Source organism: Argiope bruennichi, chromosome X2 (genome assembly GCF_947563725.1).
Source record: "Argiope bruennichi chromosome X2, qqArgBrue1.1, whole genome shotgun sequence".
NCBI classification, from domain to species: domain Eukaryota; kingdom Metazoa; phylum Arthropoda; class Arachnida; order Araneae; family Araneidae; genus Argiope; species Argiope bruennichi.
In genome coordinates, this window is record NC_079163.1 from 60,066,339 (window position 1) to 60,093,419 (window position 27,081).

A 27,081-nucleotide genomic window follows, 5' to 3' on the forward strand; every position below is an offset into this window, starting at 1 on the left:
CTTCCTAATTACTATATTTCATAGACATTGAAAATCGAATGATATATAAACAACCAAATTTTAGGAAAAGCAAACAGTTTTGAAAAAAAAAATCAAAAATATCTTTTTCAATAAAAATTCGACAAAATTAAGAAAATAAAATTAAAAAAAAACAATCAAAAAATTTTTTGCGACAAAATCATCGAGAATTTTGATTTATCGCTCCTATTTTAAGCATTTTTTGTCTCTGTGCCATAATTTCAAACGTCTATAGATTTTAATATATTCATTATCATATTCATATATTCATTTTCTCAATTTCATCATATTTCTACAGTCTATTACTTTTTTAATATGTTTAATAACATAGTCAGAAATAATCTGATATTTTAAAATCTCATTACAGTCAATCACTTTATCGAGACTTTCGATTATATTTTCATTTATATTTTGATATTTAGAAACTAAGCCATATCTAATTTTAAAACAATAACCAAAGAAGAAATGAAATTGATCGCTTTAAGACTGATTTCCTGAAATAAATTTCTATAAATTTTATGATCTTCCATCAACATAAATTTTTCAGATTATCTTTGATAATTGGATATGCCATACCAATTGATCAAATCTCATTTATAAAATTTTTTCCAATTTTTTATAAATTGTTTTTTGTAGGATGATATGCTTTGTCAATTATTTTATCATTAAATTCTGAAATGAATGATTCTAATAATTTTTAATGTCCCTAAAAATTAATTAAATCTTTTATATCTTTCAGATTTCTTATAAAACTTTCAGAAAATCCAGAATTCTTAGAAACTTGATTCCAATTAACTCTGTCGTCTATTTATTTAAGAATAAAAGAAAAATTTTAAAGATTTGCACGAGTTTGTCAAAGTGCTAAATATACTAAAAGAGTACCAATGCGTTTACTATATGCAAACCAAAGGGTGTGGACTCCACAAAACTTTCGCGCATACCCTCTTATAAAGGTCTTTTCCCCCACCCCTCACGTAAAATTATGGACCTTGGGAAATGACGCAAATTAAGCAAACAAAAATATTTTGTTTGCTTAAACAAAACAAACAAAATATTTAGCAATATTTATTTAATAAATAATTTATAATATTATTTAATTTTTAATAATTATTTAATAATAATTATTTAATAAATATTAATAAAAATATTTATTTAAAAGCAAACAAAATATTTAGCAAACAAAAATATAGCTTTTGGCATGAATCTAACATTTTTGGTAAATCTATCGTGAAAGTATGTATTTTGGACGTGGAAGTAAAATTGTTGCACATATATTGGAACCCCGGACTCGATTCGAGGTGAATGAAACATCACTGGTAAAAAAGCGTCAGCTTATCTTGTGAGTCAACAGGCCGCATTGGTGAAAACGAGACCGGGTGTTCGATTTGTTGTCTGTAAACAGAAGGGTATGGCTTTAATTCCAAATGGACGCTTGCTTATCGAATCTTTATAATCTGAAAGAAAGAGTAGCTGGCAGCCTAGCACAAGTCTTACTTTTAGACATATTTTATATTTATCTACGTACTTAACTTAATTTGTGACCCATATTGTAATTTTAGCATTCTTTACTGTAAAAATGGATGACTGTAATCTTTTCACTATTCTACAATTATGCGATAGCGGTATGTTTGGTTCTTGCTTAATTTTAAGTTTAATCATGTTTATATATATTTATTGTCTGTATTCTATTTCTTAAATGGATTATAATATTAATTTATTTTCTATTAAAAATTTTCTTTTCGAAACTGAGCGGGATGTATTTCCATATGTCATGTTGAAGCCTTCGTCAGCTCAAGCTGGCTCTTATGCCAAAAATACAACCAATCACCTAATCCTTCTGTAAAATGTGTGCATTTCAAAAGTATTAACGATTTTACATTAATGAATTATTCATGGAGAATCAATTTTTATGTAATACAACTTGTTTTATCTTAATAATCTTTTTTTTATGGAGTAAAATTCCATCTATAAACCGATTTTATGTATAAAAATAATGTTGAAAGTAAGAACATAATCCCTAGTGAAGTCTTATAAGCAATGGGCAAACTTTCATAATCTTTCTATTTATTTGCTGTTGTGTAACAGTTTTGATTTTTGAAATCTATTGAAAGTGCCCATTTAGTTCTTAAAATTTTAATTTTATTTGGATATATGTATTGAGAGGAAAAGTTTTAATCGTATATAGTAAAATATGTGAATAAAAACTTGGGTTTTATAATTAAAATATATGTCCATATATTAACAAAATACTTAAAAAGATGTTAAAATCAAAAATTATTTGACAAAAGCTCTAAAAAAATTGCTCTGAGCTAAAATAATTAAAGAAATTGTTAAGTTTATATGTAAATATTTAATCAAAAATATTTTTAAAAAAATGAATGTTAATGTAAGTAGCCTAATCTATGACTGTCAATGAAATAAAAAGATAGAAAACTTGAAAAAATTTCACTGTTTTTAGTATCAAAGAAAACCAAAAATTAAATTTCTTGCTGCATAAAGCTTTATTAACTTAAGATGATACTACAGAGTTCATTGATGAACTGGTTTTGAAACTAGTGGTTGCTAAAAATAGGAGAATAGGAGCCCACTCATACTTATATTGCTGTCATTTAACTTTTAGAACCAATGAATAAAAGTTTCAAAAGTACTAGAATTGAAACCAAAAGATGTAAATATAATTTCTGCAATATTAAAATGTTATTATTTTATATATTAGTATTTTTTACATAAAAATATTATATATATTTAAAAAAATATTTGCTTATGCATTGGTGTCTATCGAGTTCTAATATTTCATATATTTTTACTTTCTTTCAAATTTATTAAATATCCTCCAATAGGTCTAATATGATAATAGTAGCTATTGCTGTGCTATAAGTTCTTAAAAATTTGCTTACTAATGCAAAAGAACAAGCAAAGATTAAGTAAATGTTTTGTGAGAATTAAATAGCTAATATTTCATTAATACAAATCATAAAAATATTTTAATCCTAAGAACTATTGGATAGCTAGTAAATAACTGTAAAAAATAAGCATTAATAAGTTGAAACTAATCTAATTTATCTGAAATTTTTTTCTGTATATTACTAATTAAAGTATATGTATATATGTGTATTACATATTTATTATTGGAAAACGAAGTATAGTTTTTATGCCTGAAACTGCAGTAATTTTTGATAGTTGTAGCTCACTGTTATTCTGAGAATTTTTAATGAAACTCTCTGTGAATTTCTTTAATATTTTAAAAAAATATTTCTTAATCAAGTACTAAAATTTTAAAAATGCAGAAATGTATTGCATGCAGTCTGCTACATAAAGGAATTCTAACAAAAATTAGCCATATAATGTGTATTGTTATAAACTATAAAAAAACAAATAGCAAATTGCATAATAAATACAAAATAACAGAGTTTGAAGAAAAAGGATCAGGAGTTCAGCAATTGATAGTTGAAAATCAATAGTTCATAAAATTTTTTTAAAGAAGTTCTATACAATTGTTGAATCTAAAAATGTACATACCACTGCAAAATTAGAATTGTTGTTGTATTTAATGCATTTAAGACTCGATTCCAAAATTTTATATTTTACATAATATAATTTATACATAATATTACAAAATTTTATATTTTACATGTAATATAAATCTGAATTTGATTGCAAAATTTTCTAAGATTAATGTTGAAGACAAATACCTGTGAAGATTTTTATTTTGTCCCCATTCCCAAAGATTCACTCTGCCACCGTATTAATTTCTAATTGTTGGATCTGTAGAATTTTTGAGCCAACATACTTATCCAAAGCTGATTATAGGTCTATATTATCTAAAGCATATGGGACCTACTTGTCATCAGGCTAGTCTACTGCAACAGAGCTTATAATAAGTACAACAAATACTATGAAACAAAAAAGAAAAGAAACTATGGTAAGATTACCATAAAATATTGCTTGTCAAGAAAGGAAATATATCATGATATTCAAAATTTACTGTAATGTATTACTTGTGGAACCGGCCAACAGTTAAAAGTAAACCCTCTCCTCTATTCCATTGAGAAGATTAGTAAAGGCTCTTTATCAGAGTATTTATAAGATTAAAATAAATATACATGTAAAAAAAAAAAATGGTATATTTATATGTTAAAACATGTTGAACATCCGATGGTAAATAATTTAATATTCTGAATGTTATTACATTGACTGCTATATTATTTGTTTAATAATATAATATTATTTATTTAGCATTTTGATATCCCATGTTACTAGAAACAGTTTTTTATATTTTACATCTAGTTGCTTTCTTCAAATATTTATGATTTCAGAAGTACTAATAACAAATTGAACAAGATAGTATGTTAAAAAAAATTGATGATGATTGGTATGGTATTATTTTTAAGCAATAATTTAAGAATTAACAATGAAGCGTCAAGCTCAAAAATAATGCATTAAAATTCTTGGTGTTGAAGTATTTTTAATTGCACTTGTTAGGATCCCTGATTTATAATAGTATTACTGATGTTATGAGGAAGTTGTTATCTTAGAAAGTTCCATACTGAGAAATTTCATATGTGAAATATGATCAATTTCATTCATAAAAGAATATCTGAGCACCTGTTCTCATAATTTTTGTTTAAAACAAACTAAAAATGCCATGTAAGCACCCTTAGGTAATCAAGAAATTGCTATAAAAATGGTATAACTTTTTTTTTATTTTCTTAGTGTATGAAATAATAAAATTTCTACTTCACATAAATATCTTTGGCAATATAAATATGATTTATCTTCTCTTAATTTTATTTCCTTTATTTGTTTGATAATATATATTTTAAAAACTTTACTTTTTTAAAAACGTGTTAACCATCAAATTGCTGAAAGAGGAATGGCTTATTCTAGCTAATATCAGCAGAGCTAGTTTGCTATTAATAATGTGTGATATTCAATCACTACTAAAACAGATATCTTGAAATCTATTTCTATAAGTCCTAAGAAACATATTTCTCCCAGAATGTAATGAAAAACAGAATGGGATTAACTTTAATGTTTTCCTTTTTTTATATATATTGTTAGTGTAATCCATCAATATGAACTTTCTCTTGTAATATTAAAATATCTGCAGTAAGTAAGAATTTGCATTCTTTAAAACTTAAATTAGAGATTCTTAAGGTATTTTCTAGGGCATATACTTACAGAACAACTTTATTTTGAATAAAATTGTGTCTTGTAAATATTATACTGAAAGGAAAAAATATTTTCTGATATAATATATAAGTTTCTCTTTTTCAATATATAAAATATGATTTATCTCTTTGTAGTTAGTGGCTGAATTTAATATGCAATTAGATAAAAATGAATTTAATTCTTTTTTCTATATGGTCATCCAAAAAGCATACAGAAAATGCTAAATATAGTAGCATTTATTATTTTTTTAAATTTAAGAATTGTGTTTGTATGATCTAATTTATGTCAAAATATTAAATACAACAATTTTAAACGTGATTTTTAAATATTCATGTTGTTTCAATATCTTGTATATATATACTGCAATTTCAAAATCATATTAAATGCAACTGTCTTTTAAACTTTATATCTAACCATCAGTTTTAAGAATATTGTGGAAATTACATGGCAAAACTGTAGGTACAAAATTGCTTTTATGGAAATCAGTGAAATCACACAAGTAATTGAGGATGTATATCTAAATATATAAGACAAATGTCATTTGATGTTAATTAAAGATGTCTAGGTCTAAACAATTTTTACATGATAAATTGCCAAAAAATCTTGCAATTGAGATTTTTAAAAAAAAAAAGTCAATTTCTAAAATTGCAGCTCTAATTAAAAGGTTAAAAAATAGAATTTATCTAATTTTGGTTTGAATTGAAGACTTCAAATGAAAATTTCTGTTGTCATATTCAAATGAAATGGGATAACCGAAGCATCAAGAATTTGGCTTCAACTGAAAAGTGTTTTCTTTCTCAAATAAAAAATAGAGAAGAAAACAATTATTAAAATATCTATTCATCAAAGAATTTTAAAATCAGGGTATTTAAAAAAAATGTAAAACTTTTGTTCTTGAAACCTCTCCATAAAGAAGCTTGAACACATGAAATATTTTCATATTTTACTGCAATATATCATGTTGTTCAAATGTTATTTTATAAAAATTTATCAGTGTTTTCTATCATTGATTGTAACAATTAGATACGATATTTAAGAGTTAAATCACTGAATATTTCAAACTAATTGCTTATATGTTCTTGATTGAGTTTTCTTTCTAATCTAAAGTATTAATGATTGCATTTACTTATGATTCATTTTCTGTTCTTTGTTTTAAAAATATGCTAGATTGTAATTTCCCGTACTATGCTAAATAATAATTGGTCTGATTTTTAAAGATACAAATTAATTGATCTTGGAATTCATTAAACTGCATTTATGTTTATTCCATACTATAGTATGCAGTGTAAAAATTGGTGTAATGTAATTTGTAATACTAAATTGCTGAGTGATACATTTGTATAAATTTTAATTTGTCTTTCCAGTTAATTTCTAATAATTAATTTTTACTGTTAATTGTAATTTTGGCTTGATGTATGTAAGTTTTAATAGTGTTTTAATTACTTTAATTAATAAATTACTAATTATTTAAGTTTTAACTTTTAAATAATATTTTCACTTATTTTCCCTGCATTTCTTATTTTCAATTATAAGTATTTGCAGAACTGCAGCTGAATAATATATGAGTATAAAGTTAAAATGAATAAATTATTTTCTTATTTATTAAAAAAATATTATTGTTCAATTATTTTTGCATTTTTTATTAATTATCCTTCATATTCATATTTGTTTTCACTTTTTGTGTTGAACAAAATAATTTCCCCACGGTGAAAAAGGCATTTAAAATACACACGCATGCACACACACACACACACACAATATCTTGTTAACAAGGTTTTTTTTCTTTCTTTTCTTTCTTTTTTTCTTCTTTTTTCTTTGCAAACCATTTAATAGAAAGAAATAAGCTTTGTTAATACACATATGTAGCAAAAAGAAATTTCGATTGTTGTAAAGCACAGCTACCTTTCTCCTCGAGGTGTTCTTCCTTTCAGTAAAGAAAAGTATTTAATTTTCCTGTTTCCTCTGAAGATTGAAAGTTGTAAACAGAAAATTATGCTATATTGATAGATTTTATGGGAAAAATCAAATAAATTAATGATTAAATATTTATTTTGATAAAAAAATAGAAAAAAAGTCATTCCACTATTCCTGCGCATAAGCTCTCTTTTATTCCTTATGTCATTTTGTATTGCATAAACTACATGTAAAACTGATAAATGATATACCATTTTTAACCATTGTGATATAAAGTGATGTAACTTAACCATTCAGATAATCATTACAGAACTGTCTAGTATGAATTGTTTTCTTTTTCATTTATACTGGAAGGGTTTCTTGTATAAAATTCACTAAAAAAAATCCCTGAAAAATTGTTTATCAAATCTTTCACATAGCATTTGCTGAGAAATGAATTTGCTTTGTAAATGATGGATCATAAACATTATGGCAGAGCTGTATTTCTTTTAAGAAGGCATCTAATAAACCGTAGTTAATACTTTTTACTAATAAATGGTTAACTTTTTTAACTAATAAAAGATGCTCTTTTATTCTTTTGTTTAAATAGAAATATTTAATGGTTTAAACATTGTTTAGCTATAAAATTTATATTTATAAATACTATTAATTATAAAATTATATTATATAATTTTATTTTTAATTGCCTATTTTAAACTTATTTTTCTCCCTCGAATAATTAATTTGTTAACTGGTTTCTTTTTATTATTTTTAGCATTTCCTACTGGTGGTTTTTCTCATAGTATGGGGACTGAAGCAGCCATTCAAAATTTATACATAAATGACTTTGGTGATTAGCATTTAAATATTTTTTTACTAAGCACAATATATTTAAATATATTAGATGTTCATCATAAAAGTTTCTTTTTGAAATCTGTATTAAATTAGTTACTACACCAAAGGTTATTAAACTTGGAGATATTATAAAAAGGAACATGAGATTTTATACTCTCCAAAAAAGAAGTTGCTGCCAAGATAAGAATAGTACTGTATACTGCATTCAGGACCGAATTGTGCTATAATAATAGCAAATTTGTTACTATTATAGCACCATCAAAACACTTAATTGTAGAATTTACTCTAAAAAATTTCTAACATAGCATTACCCTATTATCATTATCTTTTTTTTTTTTTTTTTTTTTTTTTCCCCCTTTCAAGTTCATAATTAGATTATTTGACTTGACAAAACAATTTCTCTCAGGACACATTACTTGCTTTTAACTACCATCTACTAAATCCAAACCAGAAGTCATAACTCAAGTCAAAGTTCTGATTATTCATGTTACATAATTTTCAACATTATGGCATTGTCAACAAGGTTATTATGCATGACAAGGATCCATTTCTTGCTGTTACATATACAAAAATAGGTAACATTTTACAGATAACAGTTTTATTCACTGGCACTTTTTCCTGTCATGTCATTATAAATGGACCCAGGTTAGTTTTGGATTTGGGCTTTTCTCTAAAACACCATTTATTGCGGTAACATCAGAAATTTTTGAAGTTGAAAAATGTCATTTGCGAACAAATTTGTAGTATTCTAGCTGGTTTATTTTGAGTTACTGTAGAGATTTTCTTCAGAAAATGATAGATATATAACATTAAAAATACTGCCATTGCTTATATTTGTAAAAAAATTGTTATAATGTCAGTGCCATTAATAAATTTTCATATTTTCCTTAGTTATGACTTTTTACACTAATTATTAATAATATTTTTAAAATATGAAATCTCGTGTCTCCTTTACAATATTATCAAGTTTGCTGGTTTCTGGTTCATTAATTTTCATTTAATAGGGTTTTCAAAGTGAAATTTTAATTGTGACATCTATATGTGTGATTTAATATTGTAATTTTGATAATACTGTCTTAAAAAAAGGTATTTTGCACAAATTTTATTTATTTTATTATATAATTTGTTTTATTTAAAGAATCTCAAACTATAATAAATATAATTAAAACTATTTTTTAAAATCTTAGTAAACAATTACAATAGCTAAATTTCATTGCTATTACTTTGCAAAAATTTGTACTTCTGATGTTATACAAATTTATATGAGTGAGTGAAGAAGTTGCAGTTAATTTGCTAGAGTAAACCAATAAAATCGTTTTTTTAATCGAATTTATTTTTAATAATACCTAATGAATTTTTGTCTGCTTATTTAAAATATCCTATATATTTTTTAAAATTCCATTCTTTCAAAAATTTTCTTAGAAAATTCCTTTTTTTATAGTACATATTCTTGATTTTTTTTTTTTCTCTTTGTGTGTACATTCATTCTTGTAAATCACAATATTCTAAAAACTTGCTATCAGAATCATTTTTAAATTGATTAAGTTAAGCTGGAAAAAGTATGGTTATAAAAGATATTCCCTGTTATTTGAACCAAAAATTTATATTTGGCCTCTTATTTAGGGCAAAAATACAATTTTTTGTTAAATATTTAATGAATGGAAAATTTTGTGCATCAACAATCATGTGCTTTCATCATCATTACTAAAAGATCAATTTTATTGTGTGTGATTTATAAAGCCTATTACTTGTTACGCTTATTATATCTACTAACATCCAAGTAAATACATTTTTCAATTTTGAATTTTATAGTGCCTTAAATCAGTGTAATCCTTGAGATAAGTATTTTGTCATATTTCATTTTCTTCTATTCTTACCTTGACCTTTAATCAGTTTATATATCAGTGAATAGCTTTTTTAAGCTAAGGTATCTAGATTGTTGCAACTTTGCTAAGATATAATTTTAAATGGATTTTAAAATATGTAAAAGAAACAATATCGATGCAATTTCACTTTAGACACACCTAGAACTATATTTAAAATTAAAGTTGAATTAATTTCATAAAAAATATTAACCATTATTTTATTTAGCATATGTGGAGTTTAAATTTACATTTTTAAAAAATGAATAGATTATTTATTTCATTTTATTGTGTATATATATATATATATATATATATATATATATATATATATATATATATATATATATATATATATAGATAATGCCAGAATACTAATTTTTCTAGAATAAAAGTCTTAATAATTTATACTGTTTCTCTTTATAGAGCTTTTATAGTCATTAGTTCATAGCAATTTTTATTTGTCTTTTAACCATTTGAAAGCTAGAGAAATGAAAAAGCATCATGCCTAATAATTATCTTTTCATGTCAATATAATGAATAAATGTCGGAAAATATTAAAAGACATTTCAAGCTTTCAAATAATGTATTTAAAATTGAACACAAATTGTAAATATTTTGTTATCTATGTGTGAAACATTTATGTGTGTAACTTCAATCGTTTTAGTGGTTTAAGAAACTAACAAGCATCATGATCATTTTGCAAGCCCTATTTATTTTTTAAAAAAAAATCCGGTATATGGATAATTGCAGTTGTTAAACATAAGATTAACCATTTATTCATATCTTCAGCAAGTTATTACTGACAACCAATACTTACTTCTCTGGATATTAAAAATGTAATATCCTTTACGGATTTATGAATTAATGTATCTATCTTTTATGGATCTATCTGTAGCATGGTAGGATTTACGAAAGGCCAAGACTCCTTCCAGAGGTATTGCAATATTTTAGATGCTTCTTCTATTCGACTCTCCCTTTTATCTAAGAGCACTTCTGAATACTTAAGTGTACAAAATTGTAAAATTTTAGCACATCAGGAAATTTGTGAAAAATCAATGATAATATTCCATCTTTACAAATTTTAAACAGGTTAAAAATACACTTTATTCAAATTTCCTTTTAGTGTTTGGTTTAATTTCTCTCTAATTTATATGTATCCTTTACAGATTCTTTGAATAAAATAGCATTTAAAAAATTTATAGATAGTAGAACAGTGATTTAATGTACTGTAAAATTTTATTCTTGACATATTCTTTTTAATGTTACAGAAAGTTTGAAGATGTTTATTCTAAGTTGTCTTGCAAATTCAGGTATTTCTATCATAGTTTTTAAAAATCTTATTCTTTAAACTATGTTATGTAGTAATTTTATTTTAAAAATGGTTTATTGTATTGTTGAATCTGTTGTAAAAGTTGAAAACTTTTATTCCCTTTCTTTTCTTTGAAAAAATTAAAAATCATTATTTATTATATTTTAAAGTATACTTTCTGAAAAAATTAATTCTAAAAGATGATCAATCACTTTAATATATTCACCAGCTTCCTTATCTTTATTATCTTGCTTGTCTTAATTTCTTGTAAGAGTATGCCATATATTTTTACAGACTGTACTTTACAAAAAGTTATACACTGCTTACAAATTAATGAACATTGAGCATAGAATGTTTTTAAATACATATATAATTTGAAATTAAACACTTTCATGTATTTTATTTTAGTTAAGAAAATGATATTCTAAATAATTAAAAAAAAAAATTCAAATTAGTCCTGCTTTTTTTTTTTTTTTTTTGCTAATATAAAACTTTCGACTTAAAATATATTTTCCACTTTCATTCACTACTGTCAAAATTGTGATTTGATAATAAATTAAATAAATTTTACACAAGTGTGAGCGTTTTAATTGCTTGTGGAGATTGATATCCTTTGGATTTGATTTACAGTTATGCTATTTGCAGCAGTCCTTCCAGTAATCTGACAGATATCAAACCAGAGGACTACCCGAATATGGAAAGTATCATATTAGTGGAATCATGTTAAAAAAATTACATTTTTATGGCAAAACATATGTTTATTCCACAAAATAGTTCAAAATTTGAGCAGTACCCTGTTTGTTTACATTGTGCCTAGATTGTTGACATGCTGTGACTCTTGTTCACTTTGCTTTCCACTCAAACTTCTGAAAGTGCTGGCTTAGTGGAATAATATTAGAGGGAATACTACTAAATATATATATATGTTTTGCACAACATTATATGACATTGTCGCACTTACCCCCTTGCAGTTTCTGATCTTTAGGTGTATATTTTATATTAAATATTTTAAATATATTCAGTATATGCTGTTTATCTTAATTTCTTGCAAGAAGTTAGTGTCCTTACTATATCATAAATAAAATACTGCTTATAAATATTTTTGCTGAACACAATCAATTTTAAAATCTGCAGCTTAAATTTTGAGAGTGTCTTCTTTTTTTACTTTTTGTTAGAAAAAAGATTTATTGTGTTACATTTCTTGCACTTTGCTTCTAAAAAGAGTCGAAATGACTGTATTTTATGTCTTTATAAGTTGAAGGATTTTGAATAGTATTTTACATATTTGAAAACTAAAGATTCCCTAAAATATAAATGTCAACATTGTAATGAGCAACTAATGCATTATTTTACTCTGAAGTTAAAATTTGTTGATTAAAAGTATTTTATATTTCTTTAAATATGTGAGATAGAAATTCTTTTAGATTTTTATATCTTATTACACTTGCCCCAAAACAATTAAGAACTAACCTTAAGATTTAAGTTATGGCATTTAAAGATAAATCATCTTTATGATGTAAAAGGTCTGCTTTGCCAAATGTTTTTTTTTGTAATTATCTCTTTTTTTTTTCTTTTTTTTAAATAGTTATTTAAAATTTTTACTTTTACAGGATCTTCCTGTATTCCATTTGTCAGATCTGCTTCTGAAAATGCAAATAATTTAGAAAAACTAATAAATCTAGATTCCTTGCATAATGCTACACTTTTAAATCATGTTTCTCATAGGGCCAGCAAACAACAGGTAAATTTCAAATACCATTTTAAATACTGCGTGCTCGGTATGCATATCGGATGTTCTTTTTTAATTTTACTGCCAAAAGATTTTTCAGACTAAACTGTTTTATTTCGCATCAAAATATTGCTTTCTTTTAGAATTTTTGTGTATATAAAACAAGTTAATCGGTATAATATATGCCTTGAATGTATAAACTACACAAAATTGTCCTAATTTTAGGGACTAGTACTTAAAAAAAAACTATTATTTTCAATAATTATTTTTATTGAGAAGATTTTTGTTTATTTTTACACAAAAATCATAAAGCGTCCGGTTAATAAAACAAACTTCTTAAAAGTTTGTTTTCACTAATGAAAAAAAGTTCTAATTTCGTGCTGATCAATTATTGTTTAATTATTTGCTTATTAGCTTCTAATGAAGTAAGTATAACTAATTTAGCAAACAATCTTTACTTTGTACTAATTTAGAAAATGAACGTTGCTTTCATCTGGAGTTGAAACTATTCAGAATCTTTACTTAATTATTAATTCCAAGAAGGTAATTTAAAAAACATATAAATTTAACTGGAATGTTATACTTGACTTACAAAAAGGACTTCCTTTAAGTATACATTGCTTGACAACAATCCGAAGAAGATAGGTTTTAAAATTTTCTATAAATTTGTTATTTGTTTGTTTGTCCCCCTGCCAAATGAACTACTCCCCAGTTTTGCTATTTTGGAAACTTCGTTTCTTAGAAAGTTTGTTATCTGTAAATAAATAAATAGATGTGTTTATGTAAAAGCTCCGATTATGCTTCATATTACAGACACGGCACATTTTCGTGGAAACGCGGGTTTCAGCGTTTTCGGTATCTGAATTTATCGTTAGTGTAGTTATTTTATTATTTTTAATATATTAAGCACCTCCAGTATAAATGTATTCCTTTTATTGTTCACTTAATCTTGCTTTACATCTCGATGTTTCTGTTTGACAAAATTTATTATTTCATGAAGCTCAGCTTTTTTTCTTTTTTTTCCAAGTTTGAGTCCTGTCTGATATTAATAGTGGAGAAAGAAGTCTTTATTCCATAATATTCATATGTTTTGAATAATATGTTAGAATTTTACATTCACAATATATATTTCTTTTAGGGAAAATCCTTTCTTGCCACTTCCTCCGAAGTTTTTCTGCTATCAGAAATAGAACAACTCAAAGAGCTTGCTGATAATGGTAAAATTCACTGCCACCTTGTAAGTTTTTAAGATAATTTATTTATTTAGATTTTTATTCCTGGAGAGTATATAAAATTTTATACCTTTTAGTTAGTGTTTTGTAAAATATAATAAATTTATTGAAATATTTTTTTTATTTAAATGTATTCAGTTAATTTTTTCCTCTGATCTATTGCTGTAATGTAAAGGACGTAAAAATCATCATCCTTCCTTAACAGGGTTACTGAAAAAAAGGATATTATTTTAGGAACCTAATTAATAGATATAATACACACACAAAACATAAGCATTTATAGTGTAATTAAACATGTTGTTTGGGGTATAGTTTTAATTTTCATTTTGAATTATAGTAATTTTGGGATTCTAAAATGCAGTCTAACAATTTATTTATAATCATACTGAAAACTAAATCTGGAATACTATTAATAAGTTCAATGTGTGTGTTTTTTTTCTTTAGAAAATTTATTCAATTTCTAAAATACTTATAAAATTCAGATTCTATCTGAGTCTTAGGTGTTTATGAATTTTGGATTGAGTTGCATCCTTTTTTGCGTTATTTTTTGTGTTAAATGTACTTTGTGCTAAAGATGCAGAAATTCGGAAGTGCCTGTTTACAGAAAGAATATGATATGTGAAAAAATGATCCAGTAATATGAAACCCCATATTTCAAAGATTAATTACATAAATAGCATTAAAAAATCACTGTTTTAAATGCGCTAATATATCTATGAAAATAAGAGAAATGATTCGTATAAACAGTGGCGAAATGAGAGGTGGGCAAAGGGGATATAGATACCATGGACACTTCTGCAAGGGGACACGATACTGACAAATACAATCATGTTTGTCATTTTTCATAGTCAAGTTTGAAAAACAGCGAAAAAACAATATCAAGCTCATGTCTCATTTACCTTCTTTGAATTAGTGAGGATAATTAGAATCTAAAATTTTTTTTTGTTCCAGGTGCCCTTTACCTTTGTTATGTTTCTGTGTGTCGTTTGTGGAAAATTTAATGTTAATTAATTTTTGTGGTAATTCTTTTCAGAAATCTCAATTAATTCTTAAATATGTAAATTTTTAATAAAAGGAATTACATAAAAAATGATATTATGGAAAAGTAAAATCATGTTGTTTGCTTAATGATTTGTTATTTATGGAATTTTTAAAAATATTTCTTACGAATTGTTTACAAGTTAATATCAAGAGAAGAAAAGAATATTTGTCTTTAGAAAAGTTTCTTTATTCAATTATATGAAAAGAATTACCGTTTCTTGACTTGTTATTGTTTAAAACTTATTTAAAATATGTCGGCTGCTATGGTATCTTATAGCATTTGCAAGTTCATGGATATTCAAGATAATAAGTTTAAATTGGATTGAAAATGTTATGATATAAAATCAATTTTAAATTAGTTTTTTTCATTCCAATTAAATTAAATGATTTTTGTGAAGAATTTGTAATTTTTTAAAATACATGTTTTATTGTAATTTTGCAGTTTTATTATATTATAAATTCTAAGGTTATTTTTGCAGGTTTGAAACATTATTTATATTATTTAATTATTTTTTTAGAAATTTCTTTACTACAAACTACTTGTGATAATTGGTTTATATTATAAATATTATTTTCCATATTATGTCAGCCTATTGTTTTTGGAGTTGTTTGCTCAGCATTGAAAATTCCTACTAGAAAGACTGGAGAAATGTACCTATTCAACTGCTTAAGAACCATACTTGCTAGTACTGTTCGACTAGGAAAAATCGGTTCTATTCAGGTAAATTAACTTTATTTCACTTATTTCTGTTTGTAATTAAAATACCAAGGCACATCTATGAAAGTTATTTTCTATACCTTTTTACTGATATAGCTTTGCATGCTTTTAAGTTTCTTTCTTTTTTTACTATGAATAGGTGCAAAATCCATATAATATTTGCCTGTAGTTCGACTCAAAAGTGGGCATAAAATGAATCAATTGAATAAAAAATTAATGAAACCTCTCTGAATCACAGTCGTCTACAAACAATAAACTGTGTCTGCTTGCATAATTAGCAATCCTACGCTTTTCTCATAAGGTTCAGTAACCGTATACTTAACGCAGTGGCACGTTTGGGATGGCCAATTCAACAACTTAAAATAATGAAATTGCTATTAATACTTTAGATGGTAATCCTATTGGACTGATAACTATTATGATAATATTAATATGATTCATTTCAATAATTATCGTAATATTGCGGCTCTATGCCTTTTTTTTTTTTTTTTTGCTGTTGTCAAAAAACAAAAATGGCTGATTCATAAATGCATAAAAGATTATTTACTATGCAAATTACTAGAATGTTATTTTTTGTTTCATACTCTTATATGTTTTATAACGAATTCTTTGATTTTAAATTAATTATATTTTGTATAGTTTGGATTCGGCGAATGTGTCTAAAAAGGTCTTTCTTAATGTTTTCATTAATTAAATCAAAAGTAATTTCTTTATTTTTTGTCAGTCTTGTAATGTGATTGAAAGTATCCAATTTGACTTCAATTGGTTGACATGAAATATCTAAGAATCGCTTGATAATATTAAAATATAAGTAGATTAAAGATAACCTAAATCGCTGTCTTCCATTTTTTCCCAGGTCTTACTAATCAGGTTCCACAAATTTTCTCACTCTGAGTAAAAGTGCACTTACACTGGCACTCAACAAAACTATCTAAATTCAGTGAGTAAGATTAAAGAAGAAGGGGGAAAAAAACCAAACAAACAACAAAAAACAAACAAACACCGAAGGCATTTTTTTTTCATTCCCTAAATTAGTGGTGCGGGGTTTTGTGCGTTCGCATCGTTAGAAACTCCCACGGCAGACGTTAGTTGTAGCGTTTAAATTATATTTACAAATTATACTATGAGAGTCGTTCAGAAAATAAAGAATCTTTCGGTTGGTTTCAACAAAATAAAAAATATCGAAACACAACTTTTATTTGTAACAATGGTAAACCTAACAATACAATAATGACGATTATATGGAATCGACTTTTGCAACCAAAGACCCAAGTTTTGCAATGTTAGTACTATACTCGCCTGTTGCCATCGATGCAGCCATGAAGTTTACCATGAGAATTCCGACAGTTTAGATTAATTGTGCTACTCTCTTACTAAACTCCATAAACCAGAAAGTGCAGAAAATTAATAAGGTAATATACTTTTGTTTTTTTAAAATTCAATTTTAAATATAGTTACAAATAAACATTGTAGAATATATCATTGCAGCTGTGGCGTTTATTTAATGAATTATAAAGTATTTAAAATAGCATGCCTTTAAAATCATCGTTAATCTTATTAAAATTTTGCCCTGGCTGAGGGATATAATCGATTAGTCATGAAAGAAATAACATCAAATTCAATCTTCAATCTATTCTTTATGGATGAGAAACTTCGATTTTGTATATTTTTATCAAAGATTTCAACATTCAAATAGTTTTTAGTTTCAGATATCTTAATATTACGGTATAACTCTCCTTTTTTTCTAAAACCAACTGCAACTAAAAAGATCGCAATTGTTTAGCAATCCACAAGTACACTTATTTTCGCAGCAATTCGACTGTAAGAGATTAATTTATTCCACTTACTTATTATGATGAGATCACATTAAAATTTTTTTGTATCTACAAGGTATTATGGCAGAAATTAGAATACAATGCATGCTACGGTGTTGGCGGATTATATAGGAATATGCAGTTAAGTAAATTAATTTCTGAATAAATAATATTTTTCGATTGCCAATAAATTTTTTTTCATTAAATGATCATTATCCTTACTGCTGGGGAAATATTCTATGTTTAAAAAAAATATTAGCATAGCATCTTTAGACTAAAATACAAACAAAGAGATAAAAAAAAGTGGACTTTATTGAATTGTGAATGTCTTAATTAGAAATTTATAATAGATTGGGGAAAAGTTTAATCCTGTGTAATTTTAAAAAAAGCGAAATTTACGTATAACGCGAAGGTTTAATATTAATGTATAAGGTAAATATGGTTAAGTATTAATGATTTAAAAATGTTGCTTACATCATTTTATATACTTATTATGGGCTCCTCTCAAAATGATATTGATAATTAGAGTTTTACCATATATTTTCTTCAACCGCTTCATCATTTTAGAAATATGTTTCTCCCCCGCCCCCAAACTGGTTCATTTTTGAGAAAAGGTGAACTTAATCACTATTCGTCACATTTATCAATTATTGTTTGAGCTATTATACAGTAACGATCACAAAATAACCCATAGGCAATAATATAAATCTGTGTTATTGTGTAAAGTGTTCCGATATGGTCTCATAAATTCGTTATAGTCGGCTCCTCTCCTTTGAAAACTGAGAAATATCTAGAGTATCAAACCTCTATAGCCCTGATTTTCTCGAAAACCAAATTCAACAAATGATTATTTTACATTCAGTTTACTTAAAAGCTACCTAATTACGAAGATGAATATTATAACTGATATCATCGTATCTAAAATCTTCATAAAACATGAGGATATTTTTTTTTATGTGACCCATCAAAATTATTGATATATTGAACTCCAGTTGCTTGCATGAGAAATAGAATTAATTTCTCCTCTTCATGCTACTTACATGCTCTTTAAAACTGCAAGGCTAGACCAGGCTTAGTTCACCATTCCACGGTGAACACAGTCATACCTCAATATAGAAGGCGGTCATTCTTATATATAGTTCTTGTTGTGTCGTAACTAGGTTTCAGCCCATTGGATATTTGTAGGGAGAACCTGGACGTTATCCTATAATCTCCTTTCCATGACGACATGCTATCAATTGTACGATGTTGCTGATTTTGAATAAAACTTGAACACATTATTATTAATTACAGAACGTAAGTAAAATTTTAACTTTTATAGATGGTTCTAAAAAAAAGAAGATTCCATAAAAAGTTAAAGATTGTTAAGAGGATTAAGTTTGGAAGAAATTCACTGATTGATCTGACGGATGGTTGTTCGGTCTTCAGTTAAGAGCTGACAACAGTTAGTCTTTGGTTCCTTCATATTTTTTCTGGACTTTCCCCCTTTCTTGTTGTTGTTGTTAGTAGTGTTGTCCAGGATCATCTTTAGTTCTTAGATGAGTTGAAAAAATTCTGCCTGTTCTTCCATTCTTTCAATTTCTTCTGGAATGTTAGTTTCAGACAATCAGGGTGTGAAAAGTTTTTCTTAATATTCATATTTCCTAGCGTCTTAAAAAATTGAAATAATTCTTATCAAGTAGGGGATAACTTACAGGATATAGTCTTTTTTACATCCTGAGACCTAACTGTAGCCAGGTTTCTCATAATGAATAGTTATGTTAACAGAGATCTAATGACAGAAGCCTCATCTTTAAAATAGATAGCTAGCCACGTTCTTTTCAAAGATTTGTGTTTAATTGATTTGATCATTTGCTGTTGGTTACAAAAAATTCAGTTTTTTTTTATGGTTTGCGAAATTCAGGTTGTTGTTTTGTTTATCCAGTTACAATATATAGTTTCTTTTAATTTTTGTTCTTCATATTGAGGTGTTTCTTTCCCACTAGATATAGTTGCATTTTTTATCTTAAGTCCCTGTTATGCCTAATCTATGAATCTTATTGAGATCAATGGGGTGCGTATTTGTCTTTTATTTTTCTAATGTATCAAAATTTACATACAAATAACCGTCCGAATTTCATATCTTAGCTTTTTTTAAACAGATAAAGTTATTTTTCTGAACGAGTTAACAGAATTTCATTAAAAAACAAACTTTCGAAATAAATTTATAAAAATATTTTTTAGCTATTTTCGCGATGCATTCTCTTGATGCCTTTTAAATAAAACAACCGTCCACTTGTAATGCCTAGTATGCTGTAATTTATAATCATACTAAAAGTGAATATGTGTTTCTTGTCTCTCTGTGTGTTGGCACATAAACCATCCGAGTTAGAGTTACCAAATTTGGCACTTTGGAGGGTGGAAAGGGGCACACAAAAAATTAAGTGAAATTTGATTTTTTTTTTTTTTTGTATTATTCACAATATTATTTTACAAAATTAACTTTTGTGCCTTCATGAAATTTTAGAAAATATCTTTTCAGCGATATAAATTGTGTTATGCAACTTTTTTGTAAGTTTAAAGTAAAAACCTCTTTTATGTTTCATCAAATCCTTCAATCAAAAAGATTATATTTCATATGTTTTTTTTAATTTAAAATTTTACTTTGCATAACTTTTCATGGTTTAAGAGTAGAGATTTTATACCTTTTATTTCTGTCTCTTTCACTGCATGAATTTTAAGCATAAGGTTATTATTATTTCAGAACTATATTTGTCCAGCAATATTTGTTAAGTATTTAAGAGCAAGAATGTGTGTGCAGTTTTTCATAATTTCTAAAGGATAAATGTTTTTAATAATATATTTTAAAAGAAAAGGAAATTATCCTTTTTTTTTTCTTTTAAAAGGATAATACGATGTATACTCTTATGCTGAGGGGGAAGTTTTATAAAATTAATTCGAAATCTGATGAGACATTATAACGGTAATTCATATTGTCATAAAGATGTAAGGAACTGTAGTACACATTGTAACTATAAAGTGGAATTATTTGTCATTTCTCTGCTTAATAGTGCTTTTCAAAACATTATAAATCATAATTTGACATCTTTTATATATATAATTTATTAATATAATTTGTATTAAAAAATATATTTTAGTTAACAAGAACATTAGTTACTGTATAATGACAATCATTGTTGCAGATACTTACATGACATTATTAGGTTGAAGCAACTCATTACATAAATAAACAGAGAAGTTGCCCATAACTGGTGGGATTCACCATTTATTTATTAAAGGAATGATTCAAAAGTCTGAGAAAAGATCTATAATTAACTACCAAATTTGATAACAATAACATTTCAAATGAAATATTGTGGCTAGAATTTGAACACAAACAATCAGATTAATTTTCTAATATTCTCTCAACTGAGCCGCAGTGACTACTTATAAGTCTTCTTAGTGTGGCAATATGCAAATATCTATTATAAAGCGATATTTTACAAATAAATGAAAGACACAAATCTGCTTACTGATTACCTTTATCTCTATTGTTTTCTCCTCTCTGTATTCTTTTTAATTTGGACCAATCTGTATAATGAGAGGTGTTTACACATGTATTTGTTTATTCTCAAGATATCTTTTCATTAGTATTTATCATTGTTTTCATGTATTAATGAAACGATTGTTGGTTACAATAGAAAAGAATGTACAAAAAGACCTTTTTTAAGTCTTATACTCCTATGTTGAGTCTGACTGATCATACTGAAGAATGTATCGTTTCCACATTCATGACAGATAATGATTTTTTTTTTATTTATTTTTTTGCCTTGTAACAGTAGTAAGTGTTGCATTAATTTTTAGGAATTATTATAAAACGATATTGCCATGCTTCTTAAGCACTGAAAAGTATCATTATTCTCACATATGTAAATTATGCATCTTATTACTTTTCACACTTCGAAGGTTTAAGTCTAATTTTCTACTGTATGTATCTTTAATTTTCTAAATGCCTTGATTACTCTTTTGAAAGTTTTTGTTATATTTCATATTTTTCTTACTTATTTCAATTACAGGCACAACGTTTGCAGTTTGAATTGCAGAATACTTTGGACGATATACTTGCAACGTATGTAAAAAATTATTTCCGTTATTATGTATTTATACTTGCTTTCTGTTGACAGTCAATATATATATATATATATAATATATAATCTTAAATTATAGATCAACTTAAACGCATACCAATAATATGGTTGCTGTTGCCTATTTTGACTACTTCCTAGTTTTATGCTAAAAAAGTATTTAAAAGTTTGTTTTTAAATTACAGATATGAGCATTTTAATTATATTTGATTTGCGTAAGGTAACATTCCTGATAATTTTGAAGAAGAAAAAAAAAGAATGATTAATTTATTTTAAAATAGACAGTTAGATATTAGTATGAAAAACAGTGCAATTGTTTTATAATGCAAAAATTTAGAAATGAAAATTTAAGCATGAAGAGATATAAATGCCCTTTTTTTAGGAAGGTAAAAGTAGCAATATATGCTGCTAATTTGTTACTAGTATTATGAAATATATTTTATCAGAAATCCATGATATTGCTTGGATATTGGATTGTTTCATGTTTATGATTTAAAGTAAATACACCATATTATTATCAGTTTATATTTATTATTAAATTGTGGTATTAAATACTGACAGTTTCATGTTTATTAAATAGTGTACAGTAATTAATGCAGAAGCAAGGAAACAATGAAATAATATTAATGTTTTCTTTTTTCTATCTGACGTCTTTTATACATTTATTTTAAAAGGAAAGTTTGTAAAATAAATTTATTCCTTTTTCTTTTTCCATTGTGACTAGAAAATTTATATAATACAAGACGTTTTACAAAATTTACTCTCCTTTTAAAAAATATTAGAATTATTTTCACTGTACATAAGTTATTTTATTTTATATAAAAATTACTAATAAAATGGCTTGTTATTTGAATTGGTTTTTAATATGTGGTGTACTCTATGATACTGAAACAAATGGAACTAAAATTTACTTAATCTCTTTTATATTTTTTGTCATATTTTACATAGTATAAATAATTTTAATTATCTTTATGACATTATATATTATTTACATCTTTCTTTAGAAATTGGGAAACATGTACAGAAGAGTCTTGCATTACTTATCCTTTGACTGAAATCTTACAGAATTCTCATGATACTATGTTTTCTAAGCTATTTTTCTCTTAAAATAAAGCTTAGATATTGGATTATTTTTGAATTATTATTGAAGTTGTATTATATTGGCATATAAATTTTTTTCCAGGATCAAAATTTAATTCATTTAGCCTTATTGTTACTCCTTTAAAATCAAACATGCCATATTTTAGCTAATGTACTTTGCTAACAAATTGTTTGTTGAAATTTTTTTTCCTCCTTAGTAATGTAAAAATGGGTGTTGATATGGAATCTTTTGATATAAAGTAAGAATGTTCTGATAATTCATAATGTTAATGACTCTAATTCAACAATAATTGGTTTTGCATTAGTGTGTAGAAAATGAAAGTAGAAGGAATGAGAAAATAATCTGAAATGTCTGCTATATGTTTGATATTGCTAAATTATAGTGCTCCAGTATCCATATAATGCATGCTACTAATAATGTAGTATATACACCTATTTTTAAAAAATAGTTTCAAATGTTTAAGTGAGTATAAGCCAAATTTGGAATATATAGTTTCTACCTTTATTTATCAGCCTATTTCTCGACATTTTTTAAATCAATATTCATGTCTGCACCATCAAGAAATATTATAGTTTTCAGTGATGAAAGATCTTGCCAATATTCAAATAATTAGAAATTGCCGTAGAATTTATTACTGAGTTAAAGAAATCTAGAGTGTGTAAAAACATTACTGCATCAAAACATTTTTTACTTTAATTTTTATTTCTGTCATGCATTTAAATTAAACTAATTTGACAATTGAAAAGAAATAAATTTTAAAAAACTAAATATTTAAACACATTTAAAAATGTGAGTTTTCTGTTATGAAAGATTATTATTTGCTCTCAAATAAGATGAAAAATGAAAATATATAACAATGAAGAAAAACAGTACACTATTGATTCGTTTATATTTATGCAGTTTAATTTTGCGTATTGATGCATTTCAAACACGAAAGCAAAATGCTTATTGCAGTATATATATAAAGGTATTAAAATTCCGATATTACTAAATGATATATTCAGATTTAAGAAGCAAGAAAAGAATTTCAGTGTTTAGTTTTAAACATTAAAAAAAAAAAAAAACTCTATGGACAATTGCCAGTCAAATTAAAGCACCTAAGATAAATTATTTGATATATCAAGTATAAATATCTTCCACACCTAAAAAGAAACAGTTTACTGTAGTATTTAAACTCCGGAGATGTTTTTCAGGCTGCATTCTACATCATTTTAGTATTTCTTGATGTTAATAATTTAAAGAAACTTGCATAATTGTAAAATATCGCAGATTAATTTTTTGGAATAGTTCAACTTTTTCAGCTGTGTACTGTAGCGATCGTTCTAATTGTCTCGGAGAAAGCGCGCCAAAGTTTGATGTGCGTTTCATCTCCATTAATCATAAAATGGCATTGAACTGTGACCTCCGAAAAACAAGGCCTGCTGGCTCTACAACTCGCTTCTGCATGAGTCATCACTGCTAGTCGATCGAGAAACCGGTTAACAATCGTCACTCTGCACGTTTTCTGCGCGAAGTAAACGACGGCTGGCGTTTATAAGCCTTCTTCTTTTCTTTCTTTTTCTATTTATTTCTTGATCCAAGATAGTGTTATATCGAAATGGATGAGATGCAGAAGCAAGTTTAGGATACAAATTATTGAAGGTAAGTGTATTTCTTTTATAATCCTCAATATAAACTTAAAGTGTTTTTGAATCTGTTACTGTTAAGCCTATTTATTAATCACGTTCTGTTTTAACAACAGATTATAATTACGATTTAGTTTTTCATTATTTGTTCTCTCAATGATGTAGCTTTGATTAAGAATGAACTTGAATAAGAATAAATAACTGTAATCTATTTATACAAATTCTCTATTTCTTTATGTCAAGAATCGAATTTATTTTTAGACTATCATTTGTTTATCTACGATAGTCCTGCCAGAGTTCTTACTTATTCGGTTCTTATTCATAATTTTGGTATAAAAATTCTGTTTAAATAAGCTCTTTATTAAATTTTTTCACCAATTAATCTCAAGCTTATCTTTTATTTACTATTTAGTTACATACAATTTATAAAGTTGCATCCATTATCTTTTAAGTATTTTTAATCATGACAGTGAGTTTTATTTTTAAAGTTACAATGTAAATTAATATCACTATGAATATCTATGAACAAAGAAGTTTATATTACTTTATTTGAACTTTTATTTTAATTAAATCATTTATTTTTTAGTAAATAAACTTTACCTTTTCTTTAAAAAAATTAATAAAAGATGCCATATAAATGCTCAGTTCTAACTTGCTGTGGAAATTATGATAAAGAAAATAAAGTCGCTGTTTTTGAATATCCCACTGATGAGGCTTTAAAAGAGAAATGGCTGCATGCCATACCAAGAAAAAAATTTTACCATTACAAAGAATTCTAAAGTTGGAAAAATTAGCATTGATAATTATTACGTTTCAATATTTTGAAATAGTTTCAATTATTTTTGGGTGTAAAATATTATAATTTGTGTTAGTTACAGTCTTAATTTTTGTAAAAAAAAAATTAATGTCATTCTGATTTAATTAAAATTTATTTAAGATGCATTAATTTTAGTTCAATCCTAGCTTCACTATTTTGTTAATGTAAAATATAGGCCACTCAGATTTTTTTTTTTTTTTAAATAAAGCATGAAAATAACTGATTTTTAAGCAGTAGTTTAAAACATTTTTAGAACTTAAAAAAAAATTCCTCTTGATTTGAAGGTTTATAAATATAAAAAGTTATTCTACATGATAGCGATTTTTTTTTTTCTTTTTCTTTCAGGTATGTGAAAGACATTTTAAAGATGGCAAAGTGCTTTACAGAACTACTTTCTACAATGAAAGTACTGGGGAAACATTATCAGCTCCTCTGAAGAAGCCCAGGGTGAAAGAAAATGCTTTGCCAAGTGTTTTTCCTGTCTGCCCTACATATTTATCATCATCAACATCCTCAATTCGAGAGAGTCCTTCAAAAAAGAGGCAACGATTAGAACAAGTCCAAATTGAACACTCCATCATTGAAAGCTTAATTTCCAAACAGAACTATGACAGCAAGACTGCATGTACTAATTTTAGTGAATTAAAAAAATGTATTAAAGACCATACCTTTTATTTCTTTTGGACTATTATTGAAAAGAGTGTAAATATGTTATTGATCCATTATATTCATCCATTCATTATATCTGTTAATGATGGCATTCCTACCATAACATATGCTGTAAGTATTAACAATGATCTATTTTTAAATGCATCATTTATGGGAGAAAGGATTTTGAAACACTGGCAATTCCCATTACCAATTAAAGTTAATAATATAAATCAAATATTTGATATTCTTGATTATTATGAAAAGGATCCCTGCGATATATTATCAAGTTCATTGAATGTCAAAATTAATATTGTTACGAAATTTCCGGGTTCGTTTGGATAGTGAAAGTTATATGGTGTGGAGAATGCTCAATCAGCAGGCGGCAGTAGAAAAAGAAACAACGACGTTTATTTACACGAAGACACACAGGACAGCACAAAGACGACAACTATATACAGCATAGAAGACGATTATCTTCAGCCGAGACGTGCAGCATACAACAAGACTCTACTGCAGACAGTAGCATACAGCTTAGTTCAGCACTAGCTTGACTCCGTCGCTGCTCTGCTAATCTCTGGAAGACTCGTTCTTCCCTTCGATTCCGACTACTCTACTCTGTCGCTTCCGACTACTCTGCTCTGGCAGCTGCGGCTGTCTCCTTTTATAGGTCTCAGGAGGCGGGGCTAGAAGTCTCTCAACCAATCAGGAACGTTCGAGGCGTATCTCGGTTCCTAATGAACGGACCGGGAAAATTCTCGATGTTTCGGGTATAATCTATTTTGACGCCAAAGTCGTCGCCAAGTTTGGCGCCAAGCTCATGGACCTCCGACGCAACACCCGGACTCCGTCTAATACAGATGACTGTAAAACTGTCTTTCTGATGATGGAACCAACTATGCTGTGAAGCCGCATCACAGATTCGTAACAATATTATTGAATCTATCATCAAAAATTCAGAAGATGTATTTACTGGCAAATGTAAATTTTTCTTTGAATTTTTTCTTGAGCAATTCATTTGCTGAAGTGTAAACCTGAACACCTTTTATATATAGTACCTTTAATGAACCTTTTTTATATAGTACATAAAAATAATTGTTTATTAATCACATTTTAATA

General features: G+C 26.2%; 1 protein-coding gene across 3 annotated transcripts; it reads left to right on the forward strand.

Moving 5' to 3' along the window:
- The first annotated feature begins 1,269 nt into the window (after positions 1 to 1,269).
- LOC129960829 (uncharacterized) lies at positions 1,270 to 27,041 on the forward strand. Of its 3 annotated transcripts, XR_008783700.1 has the most exons (9): positions 1,270 to 1,640; positions 7,859 to 7,933; positions 11,072 to 11,113; positions 12,723 to 12,853; positions 13,980 to 14,078; positions 15,704 to 15,835; positions 21,702 to 21,754; positions 24,160 to 24,513; positions 25,660 to 27,041. XR_008783700.1 is itself a non-coding variant. In XM_056074490.1 (8 exons), exons 1-8 carry the CDS (start codon positions 1,595 to 1,597, stop codon positions 24,332 to 24,334), a joined length of 753 nt encoding a protein of 250 aa, XP_055930465.1. In that variant the 5' UTR covers positions 1,270 to 1,594; the 3' UTR covers positions 24,335 to 24,665. The 3 variants fall into 3 exon arrangements, 2 of the variants coding, with proteins under 2 accessions (XP_055930465.1, XP_055930466.1); XM_056074490.1 differs by lacking the exon at positions 25,660 to 27,041 and having other exon boundaries at positions 24,160 to 24,665; XM_056074491.1 differs by lacking the exons at positions 24,160 to 24,513; positions 25,660 to 27,041 and adding an exon at positions 22,775 to 22,900 and having other exon boundaries at positions 1,273 to 1,640.
- Positions 27,042 to 27,081: the final 40 nt, after the last annotated feature.